The sequence below is a fragment of the Rhyacophila brunnea genome, unplaced genomic scaffold, assembly GCF_057557595.1.
Source record: "Rhyacophila brunnea isolate RB1 unplaced genomic scaffold, BYU_Rbru_1.0 scaffold_3, whole genome shotgun sequence".
NCBI classification, from domain to species: domain Eukaryota; kingdom Metazoa; phylum Arthropoda; class Insecta; order Trichoptera; family Rhyacophilidae; genus Rhyacophila; species Rhyacophila brunnea.
This window is the reverse complement of record NW_028232965.1, coordinates 40,990,605-41,014,743: the sequence shown is the minus strand read 5'-3', so window position 1 is coordinate 41,014,743 and position 24,139 is coordinate 40,990,605. Positions and strand designations below refer to the sequence as shown.

The following is a 24,139-nucleotide window of genomic DNA, read 5'->3' as shown; positions in this document are numbered from 1 at the left end:
TTTGCAAACGCAGCGATTGAAAGTCTGTGTTTTTTGAAATTCCATTTTAATAAGTAATGTTTTTAATTATTTTTGTTTTCCTACTTCTATTTTGTTTGTCTTCTTACATAAATAAAAAATTATATAATTTTTTTTAATTTCTCTGTTTTTACACTGATTTTAGGATTTTTACAGGTTTTTTTGAAATTTCATGATATCTCGAGAATTCCCGAGAATTCTTTTCTGGAAATCCCGAATCTCGAGATTGAGAGTTTCTCGGGAAATACCCAACTCTACCCGGAGCACACTACTGTATAGCATTACGCTGCTCTTAATAATAGCGGTAGGCAGGGGGATCCGTCAAAGATTCTGGCCTGGGTCCCGGTTCAGGATGTGGGGGCCATATTTCAACCATATTATATTCATTATTATATTACCTATATTAATCTATTAGTACATACAATGTTTACCACGCGTGCTCCGCCGTCACTTTTAATGTCATGTACTAACACCCCTCAAGTCTCTACGGCCAAACGTTAAGGGGGCGCTTTTGACTGACTCCTAAAACAGGCATATAGCTGCTGAAATTTAAAAAAATAAAAATATGCGTGTCGTGGCGTAAAAACACAATAATATGGGTTAACGTAAACTAATTAAAAAGCTACTTCTTCTTCTTATTCATTGTTTTTGGTCGAATAGTAATGAATATAGATCAAAATGAGAATGAACGCATCCTAAATCTATCTTCACATTTTATATTGTAGTATTTTATGATGATGGTCCACGGAAACCAAGCGGCTTACGCGTCGGCTTATAATGTCGTGGGTCCCAGGTTCGAATCCTGGGATTGGGAAATAGACATTTTTTCAATTTGTGTTTTGAGTCAGAGTATGGAACTAATAGGTTGAGCAAATGGCTATCATCCATTTATCGTAAAAATAAAAATTTATTAATACAAACCTCCACTTTATGGAAGCCCATATTACGATCCTATTAGGATCGGACATGGAGGAATGGTTAAATTCATCCCTGATTAGGTAAAATAGATATACATTTATTATGGTAGCATGCCAAAATTGTTGAGTCAGTACTGAAAACATTTCATACCGCATCACTTTACTTATATTAAGATCACTAGACTCAAAACCAGTAATGTCTTGCAACCATACTCTAAAAGTACCATTGTATCTTTATGTATAATAATAATAATATTATATAATAATTATAGTATTATTAGTGTCTTTTTGTCATCGATTTTATACCCAACAATAAACATGTAATTACATGGATGAATTGTGATATATTTTTAGCGATTATTTTTTGTTTTGAATTTGATTATTGTTATGTGTTTTGTTGCCGTGGATATTTTTGGCATTATTCGAAAAAAAAAACTACAGTCCCACTCATTTTTTTTAATAATATATGAAAGTAAAGAGGTTATGAAATGAAAGTGATATTTTTTTTATTTGATAAATCAGAACATATTAACGTTATCTCTAATATAATTATGACATGATTTATTATCAATGTAGAAAGCATTATTATTCTTCTGGACTATCTGCAAATACCTACTAATAATAAAAGACGTGTCCTATCTGTACGTTTGTTCGGTTATAATTTAAAGAAAACTACTAGTTACATCAATATCGATAAAACTTGCACAGCGTATAGACTAACTTGTCGATACTTACTAATTTGGTAGATTTTAATCTCGCTGTTAGATATCTATCATAAAATAAACTTTTGGAAAATAACGCACTTGCAACACATGAGGTGGTGCACGGGCTGTAAACCACGTGCGGAAATAGAAAACTTTGCAACCATGTGATAAGGGACGTAGACACGTTTGGGCGGCCGGTTGCTGACTACTGTTCTAGATCAGTGTTTACCAAATGCCGATCCGCTAATAGTATTGTCACCCATTTTAAAATTCATATGCCAAAAATACCAATATGTCTAATCATCACTCAAAAAATTAAATATACAAATATTAATATACTTCTAATCTAATGCCAGTTCAGACATAAAATACAAACGTTGCCTCAGTTATGGGTATTACTAAAATCACATGAATTATTGTCCGGATTTTTGACTACATATTCATGTGAGAAGACTTTGGGCTATCACAGTAATAACAACTAATGCAGTGCTTCGTCTTTACCATGAAACCATGGTTATTACCAGGGCTCTAAATGGACCGGAGCGTACTGGAGCGCCGTTCCGAATCATAACATTCCCAAAGTTATCGCTCCGTCTCGTGGAAAAAAAATAATTTGACCATCAGTGAGCTAAATATGCCATATAAAAAAATCTAGCACATTTATTTTTATAAAAATTACATAAGAAGCTATGTAAATTGAAATTATCGAGAATTAGTAAAATGAAAATTATCGAGCGCTCCAGTTCGTAAAATTTTCCATTTCGACCACTGACTACTTATCAACTATCCTAGTAAAGATGCAGTAGCAAATTTCACACTAGTATTAACAATTTATTTACATATCGGTTTCTGAATATTTCTATAATATAAGTTTCATGGTAGGTATGTATGTTTTTGTATTCACAATCACACTGTAATATGTTATGGATGTCCACAGTTATAATACAAGATTTAAAAACTAATTAACAAAGTTTTTATTTTGCGTCAGCGGTTCGTGAAATGTTTCTCCTGTTTTCACCGGTCCGCAGGAGTGAAAAGGTTTGGAAACACTGCTCTAGAATCTAGATGACGTACGAGGAATAAATATTATTTAAATAAATATCAGGGATGTAAATAAAGTAATAATTATTATTGATTTAGATATATACTGTTAATTAATGGCTGGCAGAAGTACGAGTATATCGTTGCAAGCTGGTACCTACGCAGTTTCAAACCATAGTCCAACACGATTACTGAACAGCTAACTAATCGGTTAAAATCATAAAACATGGTCGCTGATCTTCAATTTAGTCTCAAATGAAATATACCTAAGTACCAAATATTCTAGAATCTGGAGATGTTCATTTTTTTCGAGTCTTCATTAAATTTAGGGTTACATATAAATTGTACGTAAAACATTTCACCGTGGCACAGTTCGCCGTGAGCTTTCTTATCAGAAAGAGATGACCGTATACTATACGGTCTCCAATTTTATTAGATTCAATATGAACATTAATTCAATTTTCATAGCTGATTTTGGCAAAATTCAAGAATAAAAACCTAACCTAACAAATAATCCAGTATATCGGCTATTTTCAAAATTTTTTTGCTGCTGGCTTCCTGTAAAGTGTAAACCGTGTTTTATTTAGACATGAATTTTATGTCAGAACTATACGACCCAGAGAGGTTGGGCGGTCTTTAATATACGGCCGTACAATATTTTCGATACAGCATTTCACGGTGAAGTGTGATACGGCGAACTGCATACGTACAAATTTCCGGACACGTAAATTCAGACACTTCTAAAATATATCACATGGTTAGTTTATTATCAATTATAAATTTAGATGTAGATAGTCAATTTTATTGCCAAAGAATAATATACCTAATTAAATTAAATGTAGGTAGATAGGTAGGTACATATACTCACTCATAACATCATTTTAGTAAGTAATTAATTAGTATTGAATAATATCTAGCATTTTTTCCATAATACACCAGCGCATCTATTCTATACACAAGGCTGCTATCGGCAGCTATCAACAGTAGTTTATCATATTTATGTATTGAGGTAGGCATGGCCCCCACATCCTGAAGCGGGCCCCCAGGCTAGGATCTTTGGCAGGCCCCCCTACCTATATTTAAGGATAAGGGCAGTGTGACCCTCTACAGTAGTGTTTTCCAAATAGTGTACGCAGTAAAATTAATGTGTATATTTAGTGTTTTTTGTATATTTTAATACTTACATCCATTTGAATTATTATGGAGTTGTCGAGTATCCATATTCAATTAAACATTGTACAGAAATCGTGTAAAAATATTATTGAAGGACAATGCAGGCGACTTTTTTTTTTACTATTAGAGCAAATTTGTGATATGCGTTTATCTCACTTATCTGGTTAACTGGCCACACCGGGATCCACCTGAGCCCTGGCCCCCAGGCTAGAGCCCTGTCAGCCCCCCCTTGTGGGGGCCATGGAGGTAGGTATTATAGTTGTTACAATAAGTTAGCCGTCTAAACTGTCTATAAAAGTGCTATGTTTTAACAGCCCCTTTCTTGGCTGTGTTAACTTTTAGAGAGGATAGACAGTTTTGACAGTTTAGACGGGAAATTTATTATGTACTTATAACAGTTATAATATCTCAATACATACATATGATAAACTACTCTCGATAGCCGCCGATACCAGCCTTGTGTATAGAATAGATGCGCAGAACTATCTAGTTAATTATTAACCACACACACTTTCCTTGATTGATAATAATGAAAGAGTGTATTATGCCAAATTAATAATAAAAACATGTTTATTGTTTACTATTATAAAAACCTATTGATTCACTCTGTTGACAAAAGAATGCCCTCGGCGTGGAAGAGTCGTTACTTCAAGTATAAAGTACCTACATCCTTCACATTATTTATCTCTTGTTTATAATAATTTAATACGATTTAACGAGGATATATTTTTCGTTCTAGCTTATTTGTGTACCAGTTCTCAGACACCACGGACTGCGAACGCTCGTACACGCCGACCTGCCGAGCACCCCCACAAACTACCCCACCAAGGTATTTAATTAAAAATCACCACCATAATTATAATTATTTATTACAAAATAACAAATACAAAATAAAGTAATTATTATTTGCTTCAATGTCTAACAAACATGTATGTAGCTGTTTTTAACCATACGATATAATATTCGTCTCTCTGGCAGAACACACTAACTGGAGAATACTAGTTTTGAGTAATTTGACTTTGAAGTTGTTAAAATGTTTGAAATGGTCTATCATGTCAGTTTATTAAGTAATCGTAAAAAGGATGACTTTAAAATAAAGACTGTTTATTTATTAAGAAGATTTCTAGACGGCAAAGTTTGAAATAAGGAACATTTTGGTATAACTAACTCAATATCTCATTTTTTCGAATTAGTGTCTTCTGCCAGAACAGTGACGAATATACTTAGTGTTTTTCATATTATATAGATTTTTTTTAAAGTTTTCTTTGATTATCATGTCGTTGTAATGAAATGAAAAATTCGTGTGTGTTAAATGCTTAATAGTGTACTCCATAAAATCCTGGTAACTATTAAAATTATTTTATTTCTTTACGTTTACTACTTTCTCTGATTTAAGCGGTCTATATATCGCACCATGAGTACTTTAGTGTATTAACTCCAAAAGTATAGTTTTGAGATATCAACGGTTCAAGTTACAAATTATTTATTATTCTGTAACGTTAAGAACTTCGTATGAGCTTAATACTTTATTATATCGAATGAAAATTATACACTAATGCACCAAAATATACAGCATATTGATGCATTACCATAGTATATCTTAATAATATAGTGGAGCAGTCAACTTCTTAAAATATTTTCAAAATACTTTAGTGAAGTAGGTAACTCAATTACAACGCATTTCAAATTTTGTTTTAGTTACTATGTTAAAGCAATAAATAATGCAAAACAATCTGAATAAACTGCATTATTAATAAGCTGTAGTTAACTACAGAATGATATTTTTGACTAAATACACTAAAGTACTCATGGTGCGATATTACTGTATAATTCAAATATTATTAAGTCACCTCATTTTTTTAAAATCATTTTCACCTATTTATAATATGATAATTTACACCGGAAACATTTTGGGAATGAATAAATTATTCATTCATATACATTTCGTTAATTCATTCATAGACGTGAAAAAAGTTTCTGTACTTTTTTTATATAATATAGATAACTTAAAAATAATATGAAGGGTAAACAGGCTCATCGACAAAATGATAATTATTTATGTATTTATTTTAAAAAAAAAAAAAAGACACAAAAAGGCACATTTATTAATTCAAGACGTTTACAGCATGACATTTAGAATAAAAAGTATAAGTAAATCAACTAAAGAAAAAACAAGGTAGAGAAAAAAACAAAGAAAAAATAATTTAATAGAAAAGAAATAATTATTGTGGAGGAGAGCAAAAAGAAGAACGAAATCGTTATTGATTGGAAAATGGGTTTACTTAAAGTAAAAGATTTTTTATATTGATTTCTCATTAATTATTTTGAGATATAATAAAAGTGAAACAAAGTAATAAAACATATCCTACGTTTTTGTGCAGTTTTGTACACAGTGAGCTGATTTTTGCCTTGACTACACTTTCTTCTCCCTTCATTTATGAAGTCATGCATGGGCCCCACAAGGGCCTTGGGGACTGATAGGGCTCTAGCCTAGGGGCCCGTACATAGAAGGGGCCCGGCGTGGCGGATCGACCAGTTAAGTGAGATTAACACACAACGCAAATTTACTCTAATAGTAAAAAAGTCGATATGATGATTGATGTACTTAAATGATAATTATCCTGTAGAATTTGGGAAACACTGCTGTAAAGGAGTGTAGAGCATCACACTGCCCTTAACCTTAGCGATGGGTAGGTGGGGCCGCCAATGATTCTGGCCTGAGGGCCCGCTTCAGGATGTGGGGGCCATGAAGAAATGAAATCGATTTTGGTAGTTTTAATGATACAATTCTTGAGCACTTCCTCTGTTGAAAAAAATGGCATTTAAACCTCAAAAATGAAAAATGTAATTAGCCTATTTTTGCCGTGTACTCATCGTATATTTTGATTTATTTTGATTCATAGTCGATTATTTAAAATCAACGATTCAATGCCAACTAATCAATAATACTATACTATTATCAATAAACATGTATTATTAAATTTACTACACTGTGTTGGTTTTAAGATCGTATATATACATATTAAGTGATATTATAATCAGTGACGTCCCTAGACAAAATGCCGCCCTTAGGCAGCGCTAAAATGCCACCCCATTTTTTATACAAATTTTTTTATCATCCTTCTATGACTCCAATATCTAAGAAATGTGTTGTATGGATACAATACTAACAAAATATATAGGTCTAATTTAAATGCCATCTCTACTTCAAAAGACAATATTGCGAGTCCACGGTTTTCAGATACAATTCAATATACACCTGACAACTTTCAAAACTCTCGAGTGACTGGCAAAAATATTTGAATGAATTAATTAGGTACTCTCCAACAAGAAGATTTAGGCAAAAGCCGGAAGGCGCTGTTGTCGACTAAATGGGAGGAGCTTGTTAGTTTATAATGGAATTGCGGTTAAAAATGGGAGGAGCTTGTAGTTTGCAGTTTTAACACGTAGCCAAGAAGATGTTGTTCGATTATAAGTACGAGTATGTACCTACCTATAATTCAAATATAATTCTTAAATCTGCACGTGTCATTGCCCGTCATCAAGAATGTGACGTCCAAAAACAACGGAAGTAAACTAGACATCGCAAACCCGACAAAAAATACACTTCGGTTAAACATTCCATATCAATTAATACATTTTGTTTCCAACCAGTTAGCTGTATTTTTTAATGGAGAGATATTTCCGTAATTACTAAGTTAGGTACTTACCTATTTCTATATATATGATTCTTCTCGATTTGCCGCCCTTTGAGTAACTGCCGCCCCCAAGCGACGCTCAATCTGCCTACCCCCACGGGACGTCACTGATTATAATAATATCTAATCTGTCGTGCGTAAAGGTAATGGATATGCATACATATTATTATTCTAAATTTAACGTCATAACTAAATTCTTATATGCCTTTTGTGATCTGGCGACATAATTTCTCTGTAAACATTATGACATTTTTGTGACAAAAGACAAAGCGCATTAAACTTGTGTGAAAAGTGTACCCTACCGTGTTGTGCGTATTTCCGTATTCGTTCGGGGCCATAATTTTATTTATGATAATGCAATCTAATTAAATTGTTAATTTTATTCACCTTTATTGTTTTAAAATGATAAGAAAGTTACATAATTATTGAGTTTAATAAACTGAAAAGTTTTTATTTGCATACAGTATATATACATACATACTACTTGGATTGTTTATAATGTATATCGTGGGTGTCCAACTTTCTGACTTCGCTGGACCAGACTGGAAGTGAAAAGAAATTATCTTGCGCCGATGGCGACATAGATATTTTATTTTCAGAAATATGTAGGTTTATTGCATTTCAGAAGTTTTTCCGCAAAAAAATATTAAATTTAGTGTGTTTTATCTGGCATGTCTTCATGGGTTTTAGAACAGCTTCCATTTTTTACCTCTTCCAGTCAGTGGCGCACTCAGGATTTAATATTGGGGGGAGCCCAAGGAGGAGAATGTAAATTAGTCCCATAGGCTCTTTTTCTTCTTCACAGCCTAATTTCTCGTTTATCGGTCTTTTGTCTATTGCACTCGGTATACGTACACCATGGTCCCCACATCCCGCAACGGACCCTCAGGCTAGGATATTTGGCGGCCCCCCTACCTACCGCTAAGATTAAAGGCAGTGTGAAACACGTTTATCAAATTGTGTTTTAGTTCAAATTAAGGGTACTTATACAGTGAATTATTGGCGATTTTTAATGCATCTACTTTAATAATGGAGCTGTCGAGTATCGACACATAATAATCAAAAAATATATTGCACAATTATATAATTGAAAATGTCCATGGCCATGGCCATGAAGTTTCACTTCATGAAGTATAGTATAATAACTTTTTTTACTATTAAAGCTAATTTATGATGTGTCCACCAAGAATCTCGTCAGCAACTGTTCACGATAAAGTACTATTTTCAAAATACTAGTACAAACAAACTAGATTTTTGGGGATGGGCTACGGATTGGACATGTTTGAATACTTACATCTTCAATAATTATATTATTATATTGTATACACGTAAACAATATTCTTTTTGATTCTACAAAGTAACTCGAACATTAGACCACGTTAGCACTTATGAATGATTATGTATTTGACCTTAAGTGAAGTGTGCAAATATTCTACATAATTTCCAATAGTCGTTTTCCTTAAAGCGCAGGAGGCACTCGCTTAGCAAGGAAGTTTTAAAAACAGACGTGTTGTGTAAAAAAAACATTGTAGCAGAAATCACTAATCGGCGGCTTATAGAAAATCTCCAGGAGGCCTTCAAACCTGTCGTAAAACAGTAAAAATACGATACATAACAGATATGGACTACGTCGATCTAAATCGGAAATTAATTGAATGCAGTAAAACTTAATTTGCATATTTATAAAAAAAATACTAAAAATAATAAATTAATAATTAAAAATTACTAAGTAAATTGAAAGAAACTATCATAGGGGACCTTGAAATCGGCAAGGGGGGACATGCTCGTCGAAGGTCAAAATTGAGTTTTTATTGTATTTTCAAACCATGATCCTGGACACTCCTTAAACGTTGTAGATAATCTATTTATATAATTTTGAAGCCTTATTATCCTTTATAGTTATTTTAAACATTTGATGACTGCATACAGTATTTTTGTTACATAAAATAGTATTCTTTTAAACCTCTCGCTCTAATGTTTTAGAATATAGTCATATTTCGGTACATAACTGTGCAGTGGTGTTAAGATTTTTTACGTTTATTAATTTTTAAACGCATTTATGAAACCATTAGTATAATTTATTACGAGATAATTTTTGTAAAATATTCACAATAAAAAATTATATTGATAATCTCTGTGATCCCAAATTTGACAAGAATTAGGCATTTTATTATTCAAAAAATCGGCAAGATTAACACATTTGAAGATGATTCTAAAGTTATTTATTAAAAGCTATGTCTTTGACCATTCAAGTGTGATAAACATCTTATGAATAATGATTGCTTTATAATAATTATTGACCTAAGGATAAGGTAGTGTTTTTTTGAAATACGCCATTTCTTTTGTCATTCCCTAGTGGTTAAGCTACAACATACGGCCGTAGCCATAAATTGACAAACTATAATTAAAATAGGGAGTAAAATTATGTTAACGCGCGTGTTTGAACATGTACCTAACCGAATTTTTTTTTATTTTTTTTTAAACGGTACATGTTCAAACACGCGCGTCAATATCATTTTACTTCCTACTTCAATTATGGTTTGTCAATTTATGGTTACGGCCGTATGTTGTAGCTTAACCACTGAGGAATGACAAAATAAATGGCGTATTTCAAAAAAACACTACCTTATTCTTAGGTCAATAATTATTACAAAGCAATCATTATTCATAAGATGTTTATCACACTTGAATGGTCAAAGACATAGCTTATAATAAGTATCTTTAGAATCATCTTCAAATGTGTTAACCTTGCCGATTTTTTGAATAATAAAATGCCTAATTCTTGTCAAATTTGGGATCACAGAGATTATCAATATAATTTTTTATCGTTAATATTTTACAAAAATTATCTCGTAATAAATTATACTAATGGTTTTATAAATGCGTTTAAAAATTAATAAATGTAAAAAATCTTAACACCACTGCACAGTTATGTACCGAAATATGACTATATTCTAAAACATTAGAGCGAGAGGTTTAAAAGAATACTATTTTATGTAACAAAAATACTTTATGCAGTCATCAAATGTTTAAAATAACTATAAAGGATAATAAGGCTTCAAAATTATATAAATAGATTATCTACAACGCTTAAGGAGTGTCCAGGATCATGGTTTGAAAGTACAATAAAAACTCAATTTTGACCTACGACGAGCACGTGGGCCGTTAAGCCGCCACTGCAAGGTAATATTGGACCATTGCATTTATATTCTAGTTACTTTGACACAAATATAATATGTGCTCTAATTAAATATACATATTATCTAAGCAAGTAGTGCAAAATAATTCGCGGTCAATATGTTATTTTAGATAAAGAGAGTCGACTTAATAATCATTAATATATAATGATTTGTCTGTGCCATGTCCCACCTTCTAGGAGTTTCTTATTCTTAACATTATAAACTGGGCTCGCAATTTCGTATTTCAATTAAATAGTTTGTTTTGTGTGTTTATTACAAGTGGTTCCTCAAAAATACCTTCTTATTTAGATACTAGTCCGATTAGTTATAAATACAAAGGATTTCATGTTAAATACATTTTTCTCTTTATGAAAATCTAGGTATTATAGATTAAGTAAACTAAAAAAATACACATAAAATTCTTATTTACACAAATATCTGGAAGGTACTAAGCTAATTAATGGTAATTGATAATGTATAAAGTATGCTTCTAGTACCCTGAGCCAACGGTACACACTACTAAGAGTTTAAGTTATTACTTATTCAATCACTGTTTTTTTTTTAACCAATACGTCTATTATCTGACCATATAAATATCCATGTGACGAAGATTTGTTGGGAGAAGTAAACGAGCCGTATAATAATCGTACGTACATGAACGACCATTGGACGAATGATCTATGTGCTCGCGTCTCATTTTCAATAGTTAGGAATAAAAGAATAATTCTATTTGCACAATATTTGTATCGTTACCGCGACTTATATTGTGTTCAACCAGTCACAATAATTAAACTTTACGGTAAACTTTAAACATTCTCTAATTATACTGTCTTCGCCATTGGAATATCCACACACATTGAATATTGACCGAAAATTTCAAGCTTATTTGCTTATTGACCCAATTGATAGTGTAATCATATCAAAGATAGATAAACAAGTTTAACTTATCTATAGGTAGAATGATTATATTGCTACATAATTATGATGTATGTTTTAAAAAGATTTTGTAGAAAATATTGTATGTAAATAGAAAATACTTCAAGCCATAATATTATCGGTTATTTGTGTAGTTGTGTCCGATTAGACATCAATATGCTTAGGTAATTTAGAATTAATTACTTGTTATTTTAAGTGATTATTCCATTTCGTCATTCGTAAAGAAAATTTCACTTTTAATTAGGTAAATAGTTGGTACAAGATACAGTCTATTTAGTACAGGGCTCGAAATGGCCGGAACGCACCGGAGCGCAGTTTCGGTTCATGAAATCCCGAAAATTATTGCTCCATCTCGTGGAAAAATTAATTTGACCGTTTGAGCTAGATTGGCCATATAACAAAATATCAAACATTTTTTTTGGAAAATACACGTAAAATTAGATAACTATATTAATATTTTCGTAAAATGATCGAGCGCTCCGGTTCGTAAAATTTTCCATTTCGAGCGCTGATTAAGTATTTACAGCAGGTAGATAAGAGTGGCAGGACGTACCTACATACATTTATATGATGAAAAAGAAAAGTTTTCGTTTGTAAATAAACGTTATAGAAATTGCAGAAAATACCTCCAGTTACCAGTGTTGCCAACGCCAACTGTCGTTAACAAAATCATGCCAGCCTGTGTACGAAAACAATTAGATTAAACAATAGATTTTGTGAAAATAAAATTGCAAGTAAATTTACGTATTCTACCAAAAACGAAGTCAATATTATTTTCCTTTCGCGTATCGAAAAAGTGCAAAAATCGAAAAAAATGTCTATACGTGTAAAATCCACACATTTTAACAGAAATATATTTCAAAATTGACAACAAATAAATTGCCTATGTTATGTCAACGGCATTCAAGTTTTGTTTCATGTCATTCCGATAATCGTCAAACTGGTATCACATACCTAAGCACTAGGGATTTCAATCCCGGGATCCCGAGCTATTTTCGATACCTATGAATCCCGGGATTGGTAAACATAATCCCGAAGATTTCGGGATTGATTTTTTTATCAATTTTTATGGAAAATAAAATAAAAACGAAAATATAACAGAAAAATTACTTTTAATAACAAATAACTAAATTAGAAATAAACTGAGTTTGAATGAAGTTTGATTTATACCCATATGTAAGTTGCCGATTCATGTTATTTTTTCACATAAAATTATAAAAATGAGAAAGATTGGAAAAAAACAATGATTCGCACTTTTAACAACATGATCTCATACGTTTTATGGCAGTTTCATATTTGGCTGACTTATTAGATTTATGAAGCGGAAAGGCCATACACCACGATTTGCTTTACTATTTTAAATCTCGCTAACCCATTCATTAAGTCTTTACTATCAGAAACAGCGATCTCATATTAAATTCACATTATAATTTATATTACAATATGATTTACTCCATTAAACTTATATATTTTCAAGATTGAACGTACACAATATTAACAATAAAAATGTCTTAAATAGTATAAATTATACTAGATTTATTTTTGACCGATTTTATCAATGTTATTTGTAAATATAAAAAAAATATTAACTATGGAAAAAATGCCAATCCCGGGACCAGTCCCGGGATCTCGGGATTGTCAAATTGTAATCCCGAAATCCCGGGATCAGAATTTTCGGTCGGGATTGGATTCCCTACTGAGCACATATTAAATTATATAATATACTACAAGGCCATGAATACAAGTGTAATATTATATTGTTTTATTTCTCTCGCTACTAAAATTGGTACCGACCCACCTGTGCTAAGTAGGTATCTGATAGGTCAGAAATTTGATGTGCATGAAAATAAATAAACTAAATATCTAGCGTATTTTCAGCACATTAAAAATTCTTGGAGGCATCAAGAAATGCTAGTAAAAATGCCACAAGCCAGTTGCGTTTTTTGCAAGCTAGATGCCTATCGAAAAATGCTAGATCTGGCAAGAAACACGCTAAATTGGCAACGCTGCCAGTTACTACAGAAACATAAACAGCTTACAATAAAATTATTGTAACGTTATGATTATAAAAAACATGATTAATGCTTCAAATACACTCTATGACGATCGGTCATATATATGTCGAAAAACCCGTTTCTAATGTTGGCGTCCTGTATCACATGGTGTCACAGAGTGTAAATACGATGCCATAGGTGTCATGCAATATGTATGTGTAAATGTCGGAATGGCATAGATTTGATCATATACACTAAAACGCTCTTAGCATATATGTGCCCGATCGTCATATAGTCTATTTGAACCTTAAGTATAGAAATGTATTTGTGATTAAAATGGCACCTATACTCAAACTAGTTTTTCCGTATTTTTCAGAAAATCAAGAATCTTCATGGCTCCAAGGGTGGAAAATTCAGCAAAAATTGGCGCTGGGACCCCACTTCTCAATAACAATGTTGACTTCGAAAGAGGTTACCGTGGATACACCAAGATACCAGGCACTATTGATCAATTGGTATGTTACACCATAATTTGACACACTCGGGTAAAAGTACAGGTGTTTATACTTTTCGCAGTATTTCAAAATAGCATTACCTACTTAATCTAAGCAAGGCATACTCAAATTTTATGCACTTTTCGCATAGGTACCTACTCAAAAACTTGAGATTTTCATTACAATACGTTTTATTAAGGCTATACCTCAGTTGACGCACGGTCTAAAAAGATCGTGGCTAGGCGATGCGCGGATTGCGGGTCGCGGGTGCAAATTACGCATCCCAAACGAAATATAATTTTTCATATAAATCCAACATGCGTCCATTTAATGTTCTGTTTATTGTTTTATTAGTAACAATAATAATATATTCATTTACATGTTTTCTTTTTTAAGTAAATGGGTAACGTTTTTTGTCATCTTTACACGATTTAAGAATTAATACCCCCGTCGACATCACGAAACAAATTGACGTGTTTCCAGCTCGAAGTTCTCTCTCCGAATGCTAGCGAGCAGTGTTGCCATATTTTTCTATGCTGATTATAGTACAAAGGTGTAAAAATTATAGTATTTCTGAAAAATATATAGTACAGGAACATTTTTCGTCTTGCATCCTTTAAAATTATGGTATTTTGGTATATTTTCAGTTAAATTATAGTATTTTACATTTTCCACGGAGTTAAAATTATAGTATTGTACTATAATTATAGTGCGGTTGGCATCACTGCTAGCGAGTCCAAAATTTCGTCGCGCCTATAGTTGAAAATCGTCTTAATTTGCGGATGTTTTGATACTCCAAACATAACGACTCCTTATAATGTTTTGTAGAAAATACTATCGTTGGTCGTTGGTAATAATGGTTACCAGATGGGAATGAAAACATAGGAAATGAACCAGTCGCGAAGGGTGGAGGTAGGCTGTTAAGATCCGCTACAATTTACAGATGGTGTTGGTTAGTTTTAAAAATCAATTAAACCCTGTCTAACCAAACCATAATAGTTTTGGTATATTTTGGGCGATACGACAAAATTGTGCACACTTTTACCATTCATACTTTTTTTTAGTTGGATTAAGAGTAGCGCATATTAGACATATTGTTGGTTATTTTTTTTAATTTCATTAAGCCCTGCCTAACCAAACTATTATTCTATATATAAAATATCCAAAATTATGTATGATTTAATTGCATCATTTTAGATAATTTATACATAGACGAGTATTTTTTTACTAGTATCTATTATGGCTAAAGAGATTGAAGGCTTAGTTTTCGGAGGGTTTAATTGAAAAAACTTACCAACACCATCTATATATTGTAGTCTTACTTCAATGAAAACAAATACGCATGACTGACAAAGTTTAGTGTGAACTATTTATGGTGGATCTTAACAGCCTACCTCCAACCTAGTTTTCGAGGTAATGGAACTTAAACACAGCATTAGTGCAGCATAGGAGGTTTGGGCGATGGGCTGAAGGTGGCCAGGGGTTGGAGCTTTGGTAGTAGATATTATATAGTAAATAATTATTTTTCTTTGTTATAGGAAAGCACAGATGTCCTGAAAACGTCCATACAATTTTTCGAACCGTACAAATATGAAAGAGACAACAAGAAAAAACAAAGCTCTTTAGTAACAATGTAAGTTTCCACAATATATATTATATATATATGTATTTATAAACATAGATGTTATTGTGATATACCTATTTTGAAATAATACGCATTCCTTCAGACATTTTTGAATAATTCATAGTTGTAGAAAACAAAAATATTCATAATGTGAAATCCTTATTGTTTATATTGAATCGACCGTATTTAAAAAAAAATTGACTTATCTCACTTTTATTTTCGCACACATAAAATTACTTTAAATTTGAGCAAATTTGTATATGTTACGCCGAATGTGTGAAATTGACTATTACATGAAATGGGCTAAATTTTGCCTAAATCATGAAAAATGCAAGCCCGTTGCCTTATTCATGAATTAGACAAAATATCTGGTGAGTGCATGAATTCCGCAGTAATTTTTCTGCCTTGTTCATGCATTGGACAAATTAGATAGTAGCGCTACGGTGGTATTTTTTGCAACTAAACTAAATGTGTGAAATGCTCGTGGATTGGTCAAAATATACGTATATTATCTATGGTCAAAATAGGTGGTCGCGCTCCGGTGGTATTTTTTGCAACTAATCAAACTAACCAAATGAAATGTGTCAGATGTCATTGATTATAATATAAAAATATACCAATCAATAACTAAAATGACGTTCATATCCATTTACTATGCGCAAAAAAACTAGAACTATAATATGATAACGGATGAATTTTATTAAAAGGTATTTTCGCGATTTGATTCGTGCTTGGGTATCGTACATGCAATGGTCGATTGTACGTTTTTGATAGTTTGTTGACACTTGTTAGCTAACCTCAAAATGGACATTCAGATGAATAATTCAGAATTTCAAAACCTAACCTAACCTAACCTAACCTAACCCAACCCAACCTAACCTAATAATATTATATTATGTCCAATTATAACTAATAAAATCATCCGTATTAAATTTACTTTTTCTGCTGTCATGTTGACAGTTTAAGAATTCCATGCCCTGGCGACTTCATGTACTCGGCAGAAAATTTACCTTATTCATGAATAAGGCAACAGGCTTTGACTATTACATGAATTAGCCAAAATTTAGCCCATTTCATGTAATAGTCAATTTCGCACATTTGGCGTAACATATATAAAAAACAATTCATTCAGATACGTACTAACTTTTGTACCTAATTTAGTACCTATTATTTGTTACTGGTGACATCTGTTGGTGGTATTACGAAACATTTTAAAGAGAAGATTAAATTAAATTCATACTAATCAGTAAAAAAATTCATTCTATTTCTATCCACATTTTTTTACACACTCAACAAATCTAGCACCTGTACATTAGTGCTGGGAGCACACATTGGCAAAGGGATAGTGGGAAGTCACTTGTGAATATTTTATTCAGACGTACAGCTCCAGTACAGAAAATATATAATATTTATGTAAATATGATGCTTTAATCATAATATCTTTTCAGTTTTGCAGTATGGAATACCATTATGGGCAGCTCGTTGCTGACAATGGCATGGGGCATCGAAAGAGCTGGTCTGCTGCCAGGAATACTCATCATGCTTTTCATGGGCGGCCTCTGTCTCCTTACGTCACACATTCTGCTTCAAGTGTGTTATCACCATGGTAATATATAATAGAATGTATTTATGTACCTGGAAGCCGAACTACCTTATGTCGAAAAATAACACTTTCGAGAAAACGGACTTTAAGATTTTTTATGCCCTATTAAGAATTTTGGGTTTCTGTTATGAATAGACTCACAGTGTGAATAAAATTGGGTCTGACAAAAAATATAATAATTTAGGTAAAACATGTATACTCAACTCATTTTCTGTAAAATTGGATTTTATCCAGTTGTTATCATAATATAATATGGTACTTTAATGCGGCAATGTGCATTAATGAAGCCTCTAAATAAAATTCAAATAAGTGATAATATGCATTATAAGAGATAGATTAACTCCCTGCGATTATTAAATCTATGTGCAAAAGTAAACTTTTGATAATTCTAAAATATTGACAGATTAGTGAAATATGATGTCTACATAAAGAATAAAATGGACAAATTGAATCGACAACACTGAATTAGTAAATAGAAACTTAGATGTTCCATACAAAGTTGTCCAAAACTCAATCTTCTTTCGGCTCTCGTAAAAAGTGGTGAATTCTTAATACCATTTTCTTTTCTCATACAGAAATATTTGTGCAAGCAATCATATTGATATATTCTAGTAATACTTATTTTGACATGTGCCACATGCCAGATATTGTCATCATGAGTGGAATCATGCGCATACAATCATATTATTTGACAGTTATCGGAAAATTTTACATAATAAGTGCAGACACAAGGGCTAAGCAAGTACATATGAAGCGCCTAGTTTCAAAAGCCCCTAAAACGATTTTAGGTAGTTCTGAGAAAAATGGGAAAAACGATTTTAGGTAGTTTTGAGAAAAATGAGAAAAAATCATATCTATTAAATCTGTGAACTTTATGTATTTATTTTTTAATTTGTTACATACTAAAGAGTATTTTAGCTTTCCATTGTAGCGATATTTGAAAAGCACACCCAACCATTTTAGCGGATTTTGAAATTTACCCTAATTTTTGATCATACGTATTGACGAATTTTGGCGTTTTTTAAAGTTCAATCTTAGGCCAACATATAGGTCATAAAAATATCCATCTAACTACATATTTAACACAAAAATTTTCAAAAACCGTTTTAGAGGCTTTTGAAACTAGGCGCTTCATATTATAGTAAAATTATGTAGATTATATTATGTTGAAAATGAATGTTATTTTCCAGTTTAATTTGATTATTGATAAAATGTTTTTATATTTTAAATTGTTTAGTTTTTCAAATCACCCGTTGATACCAGATGAAAGTCTCCCACAGGAGACTACCTCAAAGGGCGGACCGAACCATCAACTTTCCCAGAACACCACAGCCTACGTCCACTCTTCGCGGTTCTCGGCCGAGCGGAGCCCGCCTCGAAATCAAAAATCCAAATTCGTCAGAATCCCGCCAAAACAGACGCGGCCTACCGATAGCGCCGCCACCGGTCAATTTGTCGGTAAAACAGAGAGGTTCGCGACCAAGAGCGGGATGACGCCGAATCTGACGGTTGAACACGCGCGAAAAGGTCTTCTTCGATTGGCCGCCGGACAGCGAGCATCGTCTCTGCTCGCCTCGGACGCGAAGCCAAGATACATATCCCGCCAAAAGGACCGCGTCGGCAGACTTCTCAAGCATCCCCAGGAAATAAAGGACCACATCGGCAGCACGCCAAGCCACAAGCCCCGATCCTATCTCCCATCGGACAGCGAGCATCGCCTCGGATGCCAAGCATCAGCAGCTAGGACGCAAAGAAGCCACGTTTGCAGCCCGCCAATTACCGACCGACCGCCATGACAATAACATGTAACGACTTAAAATAAACCAGCCACAATACAACATACCCCGTGCGTTTCTGTCTCCCACCCCCGCTTTGACCTTGACGTTATCACGGCCTGCTATCTCTGCTTCACACGCGGAAGGCCGGTGATACCGTTGATTGCGAAACTTCGCTTATCGTGACCGTGTCTAAAACGTATCAACCACGAACAGGGGGTTACCTGTATTTCATCGATAAAAAATTAATGATCACTCATTTCTTTCGCGAAATATTCTTAAATTACCTGCTTATCGTTTTTTGATAGGTTTGTAATGAATTAAAATTTTTCATATAGGTTTATGTCTTGTAATTCCATGAGAATTCCCTGTACCTATGATATACCCCTCCCTTCTTAACAATGAAAGAATAAGCCGTGAACTATAATAGTGAATTTCTTAACGGTATTTACTTGTAGTATACAATAAAAATACTTGATACTTAATTAGTATATGATTTTCAGGTGACAATGCTGAATGCGAAGTATCAGACCTCTGCAGAATGCTGTTGGGAAAATGGGCAGAGGTGATTGCCAAAGTCTTCAGCCTCATAGTCATGTTGGGCGCAAATATCGTGTATTGGGTCCTCATGACTAACTTTCTATACTATTCTGTGAACTATTTTAGAGGTAAAGTTTTTATCCAATGCGAAAATGTATAATATACAAGTTACACATTCTGTCTGTACGCAGAAAGAGAAATATTTTATCACTCTATTAATCTATTATGTATACGTTATGTATATTGCCTTATCAATTGCACGATGTCTAAAAACTGAAATGCTTACCCCGTAAAGTCTTAATGTTTTGAAAACGTTACTTATTAGTCATTACCATTGCAATTCAATATTTTTAATGTAATGACATATTATTGTCACTATCGTGCGATAATTCGTCATTCTTTAAAGAGTTTCCAATGAAAATACATTTACCTTATACAATAATATGGAATACATATTAAAATTTTCATTTAATATTTCAGCTATACCGTTTAATACAACAACAGTGTCAACAGAACTGTACGGTGAAGTGCTCTGCCCCAAAAATACTGTTCATTTAAATATGACATCTTCAGATATAGACATTGGATCCGGTATGTGGGGCGGCCGCTACTGGGATATGTACTCGACAGTACCACTATATGTGGCCCTCATAATCTTTCCACTCCTCAACTTTAACTCGACGACGTTCTTCACCAAGTTTAATTCATTAGGTAAGCAGCTATCTTAATGGAAATATGAAGAAGAGGTTTGTATTAACTGATTTTGTTTTTACGAGAAATGGATGTCAGCCACTTGCTCAACCTATTAGGTTCATACTCTGACTCATACACAAATTAAAAAACAATATATGAGGCGTCTAATTACAAAAAGCGACAAGTCCACAGCCGTTATTCAGCCGATAAACTCTTAAATGCAATAAATATAGGCAAAATAAAATTGGATGTGGCGCTATTTGTACCTCACTTTTTAATTTACTCCGCATAAGGCACATATTTCTGTGGCACTGTCATGAGTTTACCAGATGCTACAGCATGGAAGACGCCTCTTTCAATATTGAACGTTCCCTTATTGGTTGACTTAAAAACACGCGAAATCAACCAAGCTTTAAATACTATGAAACACGGACTTGGCGCTTTTTGTAATAAATCGAGTCTTAAAATATTTTTTTTCGTAGGGTTATGTCATGTTTTGGAATTTATAGATCAATAAATATTGTGTAAAATTATACAAAGAATACGTGCGTATTTTTTTCTCGATTTTGACCAAATGTGGACTTATCGCTTTTTGGAATTAGACGCCTCATATGTACTTGCGAGACCCAGGATTCGAACCTGGGACCCACTACGCTAAAAAATAAAAATACAGTATAACCCCTTACGTTTTTTAAGGGACTGAAGAAAAAAAACCTAATTGGAGGGAAAATGTAAAAGGGGGGTATTGAAAAAAAGAACATGTGTCTAAAAAAATAACGTTTTATTAAAAAACAACATTCAATTAAAAATTTTGTTGAAAATTTTTAAATTTTTTATTAAAAAATCATGTATATTAGTTTGTTGCATTTTTGTTTTTTTGTTATGTAAAGACCAATCACCGTGCGCCGTTCTAAAGACACGGAGTTTTCCCTCGAAACACTTGTGATACGCCGTTCAAATCTCACGACCCAATCATTGTCAAGCGCACGTAACTCGCATATTTTGAATATTTCCGACGTAAATCGCGGGAAAGAAAAACGTAAATGCGGGTATTAAATGTACTGAAATACATCGGGACTGAAAAAATTACACGCAATTGCCGGGAAAACGTGAATTCCGGGCACGTAAAAACGAGGTTATACTGTATTCAATTGCAATATGAAAAATATGCGCAGGTTTTGAAATCACAAGTCGAATAGGTAGTGTTGCAGCTCATGGATGTAAGCTTAGTTTTTGAGACCGTTGACTCCTGACAAAGTATCATATTATCATCCTACTTGCCATGAAAGATCATACTTTTTATCACCTAAGTACCTAGCGTTGCATAATATTTAAAATGTTTTTTTTACATGTATTTTATTTATTATTGGCATCTTTATTATAAAATAAATAGATACAAATTGATAAACAAAATGTTTTGCAGAATCAGGCAGTTTCTTATAATCTCATCTAGTGTTCATTGTTCTATTAATCAATTTACATGAATATTACATTGTTTTTTTACAGGAACAATTTCAGTTCTTTATTTGATGATATTTGTCATTATAAAGGGAGTAGGTTGGGGTCTGCACATCGATTCGTGGATAGCGGAACTTACCATTCGGACAGACTTCAGTGTTCTCAGTGGAATGCTTGCCCTCAGTTTTTTCATACATAACATTATTATCACCGTTATGAGAAATAATCGACACCAAGAAAATAATGTGAGTGAAATACAGATTCATAAAATGACTTAACTGTAAATACCTACTCATGGCCCCCACAAAGGGGGGCTGGCAGGGCTCTAGCCTGGGGGCCCGGGCTTAGAGGGGGCCCGGCGTGGCGGGTAGACTAGGTAAGTGAGAGAAACACACCACAAATTTGCTTGAATAGTAAAAAAAATCGCCTACGCCGCTATTTTCCTCAAGAAATATTTACATTTTAATATACATGTCTATGCGATGCAGTTTAATGTGATATGATGAATGATAATTCGTGTGTAGAATTTTATTTAATAATTATTTTAAGTGTGATTCCTGACTTACGAAAAATGGCTGTGGCGAAGGGTTGCACGTTACTTGGCTACTACAAAAGGAGGTTGCGATCAATGCTTCATAATATGATATGAAATAAATCAAATGGATTTATTTATTGGTGAAAATACACAGAATCACCTTAACTCTGGCGTTCCGCGGAAACCATTTGAGGAATGCTCCTGTCGAATATCACACAGCCCTTAACCTTAGCGATAGGTAGGGGGGCCCACCATACATCCTGGCCTGGGGGCCTGCTTCAGGATGTGGGGGCTATGAGCTACATATTCACAAATTTGCTAACTCAAATATCAATTACATATTGTATGAATTAGTCAAAATAAAATATGTTTATATTAATTAAGCTCTATGTAATCGTAAAATTTTTCTCCCAATAGAAGCGAATTTACAGTGTTTCTTTTAAATCAGAATTTGCCTGTGTAATAACTTAATTATATTATTAATATGTAGTACAATATTTTCATTTATTTGTAGGCACGAGATCTGAGTGCAGCCTTTCTATTGGTGACACTCACTTACATGTTGGTTGGCGCTGTTTTCTACATCTGCTTTCCTTTGGCGAAGACTTGCATTGAAGATGTAAGTAAATCATTGATAGGCTTTTAACTAAATTTGCATAGATGTGAAGCATAAAAATTTCTGACAGTTTGTAAGGCAATCGGGGCCGTTTATTGGCCGGTCTATCAGTACTAGTCAGTATACAGCCAATGAGGTATCGGCTGATTACTATGGAATGGTTTTCAGTCAATTAGAGTTTATATTTCTGTGATTCAGGTTAACCCAAACTGAATGTGGATTTCAAACCTCATTGGTTCTAACAATATGTATTGTTTTCATGAATAAAAGTTGTCCATTAAAACTTTTCTTCTTTACATTATTTACATAATATATGAAATCGCAATCATGACACATCAGTTGTAGGATAGTAGTGTAGTTATGTTTCAACTCTGATTTATTTCTTTCTATTTTCAGAATATCCTGAATAATTTTGCTAAGAGCGATATTATGACTGCAGTTGCTCGTGTCCTATTGCTGTTTCAAGTGATAACAGTCTATCCACTGATTGCTTATATGCTGCGGGTGCAAATATTAGGATGTGGACACATACCCCGGTTATACGTTATACTTTTCAATGCATTTGTCGTGACAGTTTGCATTCTGTTTGCGTGCTTCGTGCCAAAAATTGGAACTATTATTAGGTCAGTAATATCGGAATTTATACCACAATTTCACTCATAAAATTCGAATCCATTGTTTTGACACCGCCAACTAGACGGCGAAAACCGGCGTCACATGGTTGAATGGAATGCGTGAAGAATTACATGTACGTTACGATATAAACCAGCTAGTAGACAAGCATGTCTAATGCCTATAAAGTATCTATCTATTATAGTAAGTCAAGGTTGCCAACATAAGCACTGAATTACAGTGACTGACTGATGTTGAAGGTTTAAAATATTATTTGTACCTTGTAGTTTGTAAGTATTATTGCATTACATTATGACAGTTCAGTGCAATATTGGAATGTGAACGCACAGCATCTAAATGACTCTTTTCAACTACCATAAACCTTTGGTTTATTATATATGTAGATACTTTATTATTAGCTCTGTTGTATGTTATATTGTTGGTTCAAGTCGTAGTGTACATGTATTTATTTGTGTTTTTCATTCACCTGCATTGGCCAGATGTCTAACGTCCAATCGGAGCCACCAAA

General features: G+C 33.2%; 1 protein-coding gene across 3 annotated transcripts in view; it reads left to right on the top strand.

Moving 5' to 3' along the window:
* LOC147068367 (sodium-coupled neutral amino acid transporter 9 homolog) overlaps positions 1–24,139 on the top strand; it is a 58,042-nt gene that overhangs the window by 26,127 nt on the left and 7,776 nt on the right. For all 3 annotated transcript variants that reach the window (XM_085953400.1, XM_085953401.1, XM_085953402.1), the window contains exons 2-10: positions 4,593–4,682; positions 14,037–14,175; positions 15,693–15,787; positions 17,227–17,384; positions 19,660–19,824; positions 20,177–20,407; positions 21,896–22,092; positions 22,897–23,001; positions 23,395–23,621. In XM_085953400.1, the coding sequence (XP_085809526.1) occupies positions 4,593–4,682; positions 14,037–14,175; positions 15,693–15,787; positions 17,227–17,384; positions 19,660–19,824; positions 20,177–20,407; positions 21,896–22,092; positions 22,897–23,001; positions 23,395–23,621 (1,407 nt within the window). The remainder of the gene's footprint in view (positions 1–4,592; positions 4,683–14,036; positions 14,176–15,692; positions 15,788–17,226; positions 17,385–19,659; positions 19,825–20,176; positions 20,408–21,895; positions 22,093–22,896; positions 23,002–23,394; positions 23,622–24,139) is intronic.